Here is an 11,391-nt window from a genome sequence, read left to right on the forward strand (position 1 = left end):
CCAACTTGATTGTCTTGTAAGAAAGGAAAGCACACCATCCTTGACAACAGGATATACAGCTTATAAAAAGATTTGCTGTCTACGTTAATAGTTGACGCCACATACAGGGCTGGTGACGCACACATGATAAGGGACCTTCCTCACCACTTCCGTTCCGCTTAATGCTGAGGATCCGTAACTGCCATTACTATATTTATATATCTGAGAGAGAGAGAGAGAGAGAGAGAGAGTGTGTGTGTGTGCGTACAACAACCAAATATGGCTTTACTTTAACCACATCTATACCATAACTATCATTACATTCTCTTCGGACATTATCATCACAACCACTACAATCACCACCACCACTACCACCTACAAGAGCACAGCCTTCTTACTGACGTCATAGCTTGCCCTTGTTATGATCATATCACTTTAACACGTTCTAGCATCTCATTTATATCGTTTCCCTTGTCCAAGCGCTCCCCAGCTGGCGGAAGAACGATCTATGTGTTGTTTGATCCTTGGTTTGGGGCGCTACATTCGTCACGGTTATATTTACGGTGATAGTAGCTTCCTGTGTCGTAACGAGGCACACACACACACACACACACACACACACACACACACACACGACTCGACTCACAATCGGGAGGGCCGGGTTCGAGTCTCGGTGCGGCGAGGCAAATGGGCAAGCCTCTTAATGTGTGGCCCTTGTTCACATAGCAGTAAATAAGTACGGGATGTAACTCGAGGGGTTGTGGCCTCGCTTTCCCGGTGTGTGGAGTGTGTTGTGGTCTCAGTCCTACCTGAAGATCGGTCTATGAGCTCTGAGCTCGCTCCGTAATGGGGAAGACTGGCTGGGTGACCAGCAGGAGACCAAGGTGATAAAAAAAAAAAATTACACACACACACACACACTCTCTCTCTCTCTCTCTCTCTCTCTCTCTCTCTCTCTCTCTCTCTCAAAATGATTAGGACTTCGATTTTGACTCCAAGTATCTTCTCGTTAGGTAAGGCAACGCTCTTTTGTTACACTACTCGTGATTGCAGTGTCAGTGTGCAGGTCATTTCCACTTTATCTCTCTAATACTTCTGACAACTGAGACACATGAGTGGTGTTCGATAACGTGTCTTTTGGCCGAAGTGGCTTCACACGTTGGTGATTATTACCTGTGTGTGTGTGTGTGTGTGTGTGTGTGTGTGTGTGTGTGTGTGTGTGTGTGTGTGTGTGTGTTTCATTGTTTGATCTGCTGCACAGTCTCTGACGAGACAGCCAGACGTTACCCTACGGAACGAGCTCAGAGCTCATTATTTCCGATCTTCGGATAGGCCTGAGATCAGGCACACACCACACACCGGGACAACAAGGTCACAACTCCTCGATTTACATCCCGTACCTACTCACTGCTAGGTGAACAGGGGCTACACGTGAAAGGAGAGACACCCAAATATCTCCACCCGGCCGGGGAATGTGTGTGTGTGTGTGTGTGTGTGTGTGTGTGTGTGTGTGTGTGTAATTCATCACGGCCGTCTGCTGGTTACCCAGCCAGCCTTCCCCATTACGGAGCGAGCTCAGAGATCATAGACCGATCTTCGGGTAGGAGTGAGACCACATAACACACTCCACACACCGGGAAAGCGAGGTCACAACCCCCTCGTATTACATCCCGTACCTATTTACTGCTAGGTGAACAGGGGCTACACATTAAGAGGCTTGCCCATTTGCCTCGCCATTTCATAGGACTCGAACACAGGCCCTCTCGATTGTGAATCTACACTACACGTGTGTGTGTGTGTGTGTGTGTGTGTGTGTGTGTGTGTGTGTGTGTGTGTGTGTGTGTGTGTGTGTGTGTGTGTGTGTGTGTGTGTGTGTGTGTGTGTGTGTGTGTGTGTGTGTGTGTGTGTGTGTGTGTGTGTGTGTGTGTGTGTGTGTGTGTGTGTGTGAACATAATTAATACTTTGAGGAAAGAAAAATCTATAGTCATGATATAGCTGAGCCATTTATTGACATGATGAAGTGTGAGCTTAATATAGTAATATATATGTAAGTACATTACCTACATTAGGTCAAGAATTGAAACTATTATACAGTAATACAAAATTTTAAAAAAATCCTAATAACACAAGGATATTGCATAAAAGAATTACAAACATTTTAGTCACCGAATGCAACATGAAAGTAATTAGAAAATCATACATGGAAATAAAAAAAATATATATAACAGGATCTATATGAGACCGGTTATCAGACTGTGATGTCAGACTTACCGGAGGTGCAAGGCTTTCCGTGGGTTGTGAAAGGACAGGAAAATGATAAGAATACAAAAGTGAAATAAAAAAATCATTCTACTGTACAGTTCATCTCTTATCACAGACGAGTAAGGTCATATCACTAGATCATCCCTACCATATGTTCTTTACCGTAGATATTTCTACGTGAAGGAAGCTCTTTGTACAGCTCCCTTCTTGAAATAACACAGGAAAATATGCTTGGGGAGGAGTACTGACTGATGTGTGCTCATTGAGTAGGATCAAGACTGGATCCATTCACGAAAATGCAAGGCTAACAATTTCAGTCAGTATTTATCATAGATAGACTGATGAATAGATACATGCATAATATATACATGTATAGACACTTGCATATATAATTGCATAAAACTAATATCCTTAAACTCGTGTTCACTTGGTTCCCAAAAAGAGGCTTACTAGTTTCTAATACTACTTTTGGAGACTCGGATTTCATTATTTCTTGAAATAATCGAAGACTTTGGCCCAAACATTATTCTTCGAATGTATCATTTTTAACTCTAATTTCTCTGAGTACTGTTTGAACGGATCAAATCCTTTCTTGGCTATCATTTCCATGTATTCTGCCTCTTTCTTGACGGTTCTGAGCTGTTCTAGTCTGGCTTGCCATCCTGGGAGTGCCTGGCTCTTCTCATTCTCCATAAGAACGTCAAGGTATTGCACTGTGGTCATTGGATTGGGTCTGAGAGCTATTTCTTGAAGTCTCTGAAGAGACATCCTGACAGAGTGTGTCATTCCCAAGACTTTAACCTTTAAAGCATTAAACTCTTCATTTACTTCTTCAATGAGGTTTTCTGTGCTAAGTTTTTTCTTGCTGGCTTCTTGATAGCGCTGACGAAGTTCATCGACTGTTTTCTTAACCTTTCTGATTTCTAATTCATATTTATAAGGAAAGTTCTTGTGCACTGACCATATACATTTGTTTGGGCAGATGCGGCAGTAGCCACCAGTCATGACCCAACATCCTTTCTTCAAATGGTTCTCGGGAATTTTACAGTACTCGTGACAAGTACGGTTACAGTTAAGACAGTTAGTTACATACTGCCCTGTAGGAATAGGGATTGTCACAAATACCTCTTCATCAACTTCATACCAAAATGTTTTGTTCCTTTCTATATCAGCACTATGCTTTTCTAGAATTTCTTTTTCTTTTTTAAGTCTCTCCAGAGTAGTGAGTCCTTGCCTGATGTCTTTCTGTATACCTGCGATATAGATCTGAAGTCTATTCCTCTCGTTGAGAACATCTTGTGTAAGAACGAGACTCTTGCTTTCTATAGTTGTAAGTTGATCTAAAAAGACAGAGAAACTCTTGAATCCCATATCCCAAAACATCGTATCAAAACCTCCATCTTCGTCATCACTTTCATCTTCATTCTTATGTTCGTAGAGCGCATATAATGCAGAGTTATTAAACTTGAAGTACTTCTTAAATTGTATTTTAGCTTCCTTTATTCCACTTAGAACTTGTGGCCTTTTGCCATCAGCGAAAGTGAGGAAAAGGAATATGTTGTCAGCAATATCCTTTCCAAACAGTGACAGAATTTGTTCAAAGATGTACCGCTGTGTTGGGGTGAGTCTAGGCAGTGAAGAGTTGGCAACAAAGCCAACAGCGTCAATGTGAGTGATGCCGCTTTCACCACATTTCGTGAAAAACTTACGAATATTTTCAGTAATCTCTCTATCCCTCATAATGCCGCTCACGTCACCGAAGCCTGGGGTGTCGATGATGGTGAGGGTGTACGGTACCCGGAAGCCTTCCAGGTGGTGGATGGTGTACGAAGTAATTTTGGTGGTCTGACTCATAGCTTGATTTGTAACATTGGGTTCCACGATCATCTTGAAACGAAACGAATCCTTCCATTCAATTCCAAAGATGTAATTGATAAACCCATTTATAAGTGTTGTCTTGCCCGAACCAGTGGCACCCACCAGCATGACTACTTTTTCCTGGACTTCAATCTTCTTCTCTCCAAACTCATATTTCTCAATCATATCATCATTATTACTTAAAACCAGCCTTAGCTCAGGCTTGTAGATATTTGTATTGATTGGGTCTGGAAGTGAATTGGCACAAAGGTATTGCTTTAAGTTTTCACTGATGGGCGGTTTGGTAAGGTCTACAGAGCACGGTTCACTGTCACAGCTGAGTCCTGCTGAGCCACAAGATGCTGCGACCTTGAACCTGGGAATATTGCTGGAAAAGCTTTCTAAGTTGCATGAGCACTTATCTGAGGGAACGCGAAGGCTTTCTTCCCAGTGACCAGTTTCCATCTCTTGTTTGATGATATACTCCTCAACACTGCATCCGTCACCCACACACGTCGGGGCTTGCCACTTGAGTAGAATTTTGTTTGAAGATACCTTCAGGGCTCGAGGCATTTCGGGTTTACTAGCAGGTTTAGTCTTCACTATGACCTTGGTATCTCCTACTGGACCATCTCCCACCTCACACCTGCAGCACACTCTCACCTCGTACTCCGTGTTGGCGGCCAGACCTGGAATGGTGACTTGTCCCTCATCACGATCCACAGTGACCCTCGAAGTATCTTCTTCATTGGCCTCCTTGCAACAGCTGACGACATAGGATGTGATAAATGAAGCACCATATTTAGGCGGGCTCCAGCTGACGGTGATACTTTTGTGTGTGGTGTCTTCTACCAATGCTGTCAGCTTCTCCGGCGCTGATGTCAATCCGTAGTTGTCATTAATCATTCTGCCGTGCTTGTAGCATTTCACACGAGCATGAAATACATCAGAGTCAGAAAATTCTTGTGCCACTAAGAATGCAATTCCTTTCTTGGTCTTATTAACGTTATAAAAGTCCCTGAACCCACCAGCCACCTCCATCATGGGCATGCTGTTAATTTGTAGTGGTCTGACGTCCATGTCACCTGCCTTCTCGTAACTCTTTGAAGATCGTGTTTCATGACAATATTTCTTCATTTGATCCAGCTGGAAATCATTGGATGGCAATGAAATAGTTAGGCATAGGCAATAAGTATTCTCAGGACTCATGACAATGGACTCCAAGTCACCTGGTTCAGTAGCAAATTTTATATCAGCCATGGCCCGTATATACTCGTTGAGAACCTTTACCTGAGTGTTCTTTGTTTGCAGCCAGGAGCGGAGAGCAAGAAGACTGACTGGTGAATTGTGCATCTTATTGAGGAGGTCCACCAAGCACCTTTCTTCGTCCCCGCCGCCTCTGATCCGAGGTAACAGCACAGAGAGTTCCTTCTGTATCACGCGCTTGTAAGTCTCCGTCAGATTTATAAACTCCTGCATTTGATTCTGAATAGCAAGGAAACTTTTTACGGCATCAGTTTTCAGAATATCTTTGCACTTCATGTTCAGTTCATGCATTTCCTCAAAAAATTTTTCGGTTTCACTGATAAGGTTAATACTAATTTCTCGAACCAGCTTAATGGCTTTCCTGTCAATGAGAGTAAGCGGGTAGAGCTGCACCTTGATAGGAACGGCATTTTCTCCTCCTGTTCCGAGAAGCTTTGGAAGTTTTTGGTAGAGCTTCACTGCATCAGAGAAAGACGTGGGATTCTGACGCAACAGAAAATCACCAAAAAACCTGCATGTAAACTGTTCAGTTTTTTCCTTCTCGTCTTGTGACATGTTTAGTTCACCTTTCCCATTTATCTTTATGGTAGGTATTTTCTCGATTACGACGCGCACATTGCCGCCTACTTTCCTGTCATGATCTGATGACGAGTGGTGTCTGTCGAAGATGAAAAATCCCTGTGCTCCGTACACTATACTTGTGACGACGTGTGTCGCTGTGCCGTGGTCGAAAACCTCTGGATGCTGAACCTTACCTTGGCCCAGCTGTTCCATTGTCATACTCTCTGCCTTAGTGGTGCATTTGTACTGCAATGTTACCCGTTCCTGGTTGATGGAATTCTTTCTATTATCCAGGTACTTAGCCGCTCCTTGGATATCCACAAGACCTCCCATAAAGCTGAGTTTGAGGGAAGCATCTACTTCCAGAGCAGACGCTTTGTCGTCAAGGGAATCGGAACACAGCACGTGAAAGTCACTGGTCTCTAGTTGCTGCACTGTTCTCTTTTCAAGTGTAGTCTGGTCCCACAGCGTTATTCCAGGGATCAGCTTCTCGCTCCTGCTGTCATAGAGCATCCCTAGACGAAAAGGACGACCCAGAGCTGCTACAGAAAGGACTCTCTCGTCCTCACCCGCCCTCATCTTGTCTGTCATCGGAGCGTCTTCCTTTCTTGAAGCTTGTTCTGAGAAGAAAAGAAATGAGATGAATTTTCATTGAACAGAATCAGGAAATATATATATATATATATATATATATATATATATATATATATATATATATATATATATATATATATATATATATATATATATATATATTTCTAGGGAGTTCATGAAGTATTACAACACACACACACACACACACACACACACACACACACACACACACACACACACACACACACACACACACACACACACACACACCGTCACAACCGACAGTAACATTACGCTGTGCGAGCACAGGCAACAAGATATGTATTTATATTGCACAAGCTAGGCACTGTCCTTTCAAATAGCCAGTTTCACTTACGTCCTGGCAAGATGAGGACCAAACTAACACAACCTTCCAAATCTTGATGTGAGAAGCAACTGGACCCACAAAGGATGACACAGTGCTATATACTGAACATGGTCCTCGCCGACTGGCCAGATAAAACATCCGGACGACAACCCTGTAGATAGCTCTGGTTTTATCACCGCCTACATACTCCTAAGTTCTTGGAAGCATCAAACGTTTGCCTCCTCGAGAAGCACGTCAGAATTTTTTTTTTTATCATGAATGTAGAGAGTTTTGCTTTATTTCTTTCGGGAGATTTGTTGATTCATGTATTTATTTATCTTATTTACATGACAAAGAAGTTCGTAAAAAGTGTATTAACGATGGAACAGTTTTGAGTATGTTTTAGTGTTTCTCTCCTGTAAACTTTTTTTCTGCAGTGAGAACCATACACACATTCATAATCATACATGAGAGAGAGAGAGAGAGAGAGAGAGAGAGAGAGAGAGAGAGAGAGAGAGAGAGAGAGAGAGAGAGAGAGAGAGAGTGTGTGTGTGTGTGTGTGTGTGTGCCGCGACGCCACGGCGATCGGACGTGTTTCGGAGTGCTCCGTCTAACAGAAATTTAGGACATTCTTACAGGCGTCTAGAGTGCAGAATGGGATCAGAAAATAATCTACTTTCACTAGATTCTTTCTGTTCATTGTGCAAGACCAAATACATGCTAGAGTGTCTTGAGTGCCACAAATGAAAGAGATATACACGCGCGCAAATTGTACCTGAACTTCCTATGTTCGTCATTGTGAACTTTTTAATACCAGGAATTAAGGGAGGCACAACAGCTGAGATGATAAAATTAGGTCAAAAAATCATTTTTTAGTATTTCGCATATCTAGATAGAAAAAAGCTTCAAGAATGAAGCCGTAGTCAGTAAATAACGAACACCGGGTGGCAACAGAAGATACAAGAAGAAGAAGAGAAGGTAGCAGCAGAGGGCAAAACCTACGGCGCCGGTATAGCCCCTACAGAGTAACCTACCTACGTGTTTGGTGAGCAGTGGCATTGAGTACAGGGAAGGCGCTCATTGCTGGTAAAAACCCTGTACAGTGATATGCCACTGTGTACACCCCAGCAGTGAGGCAATACTGCCGCTAAAAGCGCAAGAAGAGACCGACATCAGTCGCGGGAGGAATAAACATCTCGCTGGCTGGGGGGAAGGGGCCTGTTACGTCCCCGAGTTATGGATAATGACTTCGCTACTGTAAGTACATTTCATTGGCGATTTTTTGCAGTACATATTAAACATGTGTAGTACATATTTGTTGTACATATGCATTAAAAGAAATCGAATCCCTCGATAATTACCACATAATATGTCATACTCAAAACTTTAAACTCATTTATCTCAAAACGTCAAATTTTAACTTCAATGAGTAGCTGTGCACAAAAAACTTGATGGATCTAAATGAAACTCACCATACTTGTACATAATGGGTATGTCTACATTTCCAAGACAGGGTTTTAAGAAATTCGAAAAAGTCTTGTTCTGGATACGTTATATAGCTAAAAAAATAGTGACGTCATTATTTCATGAAATTGCGAAAGCGGTTTCTCACGAACTAAAACGAATTTAGCAAAAAACTGTCTTGGGTAGGTTAATATGTTATTCTACTAATACCATGCAAAATTTGGTAACTCTAGAGTGAAAATTAAAATTTACGTGAATTTTTTAAGCTGTGACGTCATGACGTCACGACGTCATGAACTAAAATGTTCTACCTACTACCATAATATCAGAAAATGGTGCCATTGCACATTGCAAAAGTTTCAAACAAAAATATTGAAAAACTTTTTTTTTATGAATATTTTTCATCCAGTTGTTGTGCCTCCCCTTAAGAGAATGTTATTATTATATGCATAACCAATGTAGGTTTGGTCGAAAGGATCGTGACTGCCCTTAGGCACACTGAACTTTGTGTAACAAGTATAAAAGATATAGCCAAGATCCTGTCAGAGGATTAAGAGGATAAAAGTGCGCCAATCTACACCCATTTATATGTTCCAATTCTGAGAGGAGACAAGAGTATCTAAATGTACATTGCAAAAGATACATCTGACGGTCACTCGCCCCTACCCTGCAAACGAGCATAAGACAGGACACCAGTAAACCACCGAGTATCCACTAACTGGTTGTTCAAACACAGGTGCATGTTTTCAACAGTCAACCATTAAGTGAGTTGTTAAATACTGCGCCTCAGCCTTCCTTCCGGGCCGAGAATCGACACACATATACTATGGTTGAATTTTTAGTAAAACAAATGCAACAAGTGTTCCGAGTGTGGTGGTGGATAGGAAAGCGACCAAGACCCCTCCTATCCCCATCCCCTTCTTTGAACACATGCATGCTAGGTAGTGACCAGTGATTATTCATGTTGTACAGTGTGTCATGTACTACTACTAAAAGCTTGACTTTATATCTTTGTCATTTTATTATCTCATTGCAGAGTCACTGTCACAATTTCTATTAATTACACTGTACATAGGCTTCTTTATTTCTATAACATCATTACTAACACATTCTGTAATTAGCCTCCTCGTCACGGTGGTATTGTGCTTATATAATAAATGCTAAAGGGCCGTGTCGATATTCAGATGCGGGTTACACTTAATCAACTAGTTCAGTACTGTAACAGGAAGAAATATTAACGCTCTCTCTCTCTCTCTCTCTCTCTCTCTCTCTCTACACACACACATTCAGTTAATCTTGTGGCATTGTACTGTTATCACCACACGACACCACCGCCAAAACCACTACTACCACACCACACCACACCACACCACACTACAACAGCCCGATAATCCGCTGATGACTTCCTCCCTGCCCGGCTGCCACCCACCGCGCCGCCTACGGTAACCATGCATTTCTACTTCACTCAAGGATAAACCATGTTTTGTCTGCCTTTCCTGGTGTTTCGAAGTGTTTGCAATACTCTGTGTGGAAGAGAAGGAGAGAGAAGGGAAAAGGAAGAGATAGCCAGCAGACCGAGGGTACGGGACCGCCTTGGTAGGGCCGCTCTGGTAACAGTACCACCACCACCACCACCACCATCTTCACAACACACTACCACTACCACCATACCATACTGCACAATTACCATATTACCACCACCATCACCATCACCATTCAACAAAACCTAGTTTCCCAGTGGGAGATGCAGCGTTCTTCCGTTAACCCTAGCAGTGACATATGACTTAAGCTGTTGCGGCGCCTAATGGAATAATTTCCATTTCATCATATTCAACACTCAACTACTACCACTATCCCATACTGAACGACCACCATATCACCACTGCCACCACCACTACCACCAATATCACTACCACCACCACCACCACCACCAGACACCACCAGTCCCTACCACCACCACTAGACCACCATATCACACCACACCACAAGCCTATACAAATTACATAAGCCTGTTGACCACAACACCAACACCAATGCAGCTTTGGCTCCCAGACCTGCCAGGCCTCGCCAGCCACCCGCTACCTCCGCCCCACCCCGCCGCAGCTTCCTCGGCTGGGCTTCTTTGCCCGGCGCCCATCACCCACTAGTTGCCATAGAGCTCCTTTTCAGGTATTTCATAACTCTATAATTCGGTGTGTGTATTATGTTTTTAGTTTTTCTATGAATGTTTGGATGCTTTAGAAGTGTTTGCCGCGCCTATGCTTGATTAATATGTAGCGTTTCCTGGTGTTTTTGTGGCCAGCTGGTACCGTAAAATTTGCGGATTACCACTGTCGCGTTTTTTATTTCAAGGTATAACTAAGTCTCAATTATTTCACAGGATCATTAATTTTATACTCTTCTAAGTGTGTTGCACTGCCATTGAGTGAAATATGGGTTCTTCTCTAGAATCACTGTTCCACGCCGATCTGTATAATACGTATAGCACAATGCAGTATATGTAACGTGTTTACCGTCAGGGAGAGTTTTGGTGAGTGCTCGGCCTTGTGTGTCGTACACAAGCCTTCAAATGTGCGGTGTTCGGCGAATTTTCTCTAAGTCCGGCAAGCTGCGGCGAGCCACGGAGCTCCATCACACTCGGAAATGAGCAGTACACTGACTTGTATTTGTTTCTAGCTGGGATTTGTGGGTAACTGCTGAATAAGATTTTTATTGTGTCTGTAGTTCTTTTGTCCAATGACACCACGAGCTGCGCCAATGGGAATTTGCTATATGTATTCGTAGGCGGGGCACAGCTGGGCAGACAGGTGCTTAGAGACATCTGTGTGCGCAGTTCAGCCATGGCCACCAGTGACATTAGTTGTAAAGGTTGCGAATTTGATTACTGGGAAATCATCGCTCCTGCGATGTAAGTCAGTGTACAATCGAGAAGAGGACCAGCCAGGACCTTCATCCTTTCGTTAAGGTATTGTGAGGAGGGGTATTGGTAGAGGTAGGGCATATTGTGTGAAGCTATAAGAGAACCGGTATGGGGGAGGGAAGCTGCCCCAAAGCAAGGATAC

General features: G+C 43.0%; 1 protein-coding gene across 1 annotated transcript; it reads right to left on the bottom strand.

Annotated features, from left to right (window-relative positions):
- Positions 1–1,963: 1,963 nt before the first annotated feature.
- LOC123518273 lies at positions 1,964–7,022 on the bottom strand. The gene is made up of 2 exons (XM_045278996.1): positions 6,896–7,022; positions 1,964–6,545 (listed from the first exon to the last, which is right to left on the bottom strand). Exon 2 carries the CDS (start codon positions 6,514–6,516, stop codon positions 2,728–2,730), a length of 3,789 nt encoding a protein of 1,262 aa, XP_045134931.1. The 5' UTR covers positions 6,517–6,545; positions 6,896–7,022; the 3' UTR covers positions 1,964–2,727.
- Positions 7,023–11,391: the final 4,369 nt, after the last annotated feature.

The sequence above is a fragment of the Portunus trituberculatus genome, chromosome 43, assembly GCF_017591435.1.
Source record: "Portunus trituberculatus isolate SZX2019 chromosome 43, ASM1759143v1, whole genome shotgun sequence".
Taxonomy (NCBI): Eukaryota; Metazoa; Arthropoda; class Malacostraca; order Decapoda; family Portunidae; genus Portunus; species Portunus trituberculatus.

Coding starts and splice junctions, on each gene's coding strand:
- LOC123518273 (XM_045278996.1), bottom strand. CDS start 6,516: ATGACAGACAAGATGAGGGCGGGTGAGGACGAGAGAGTCCTTTCTGTA.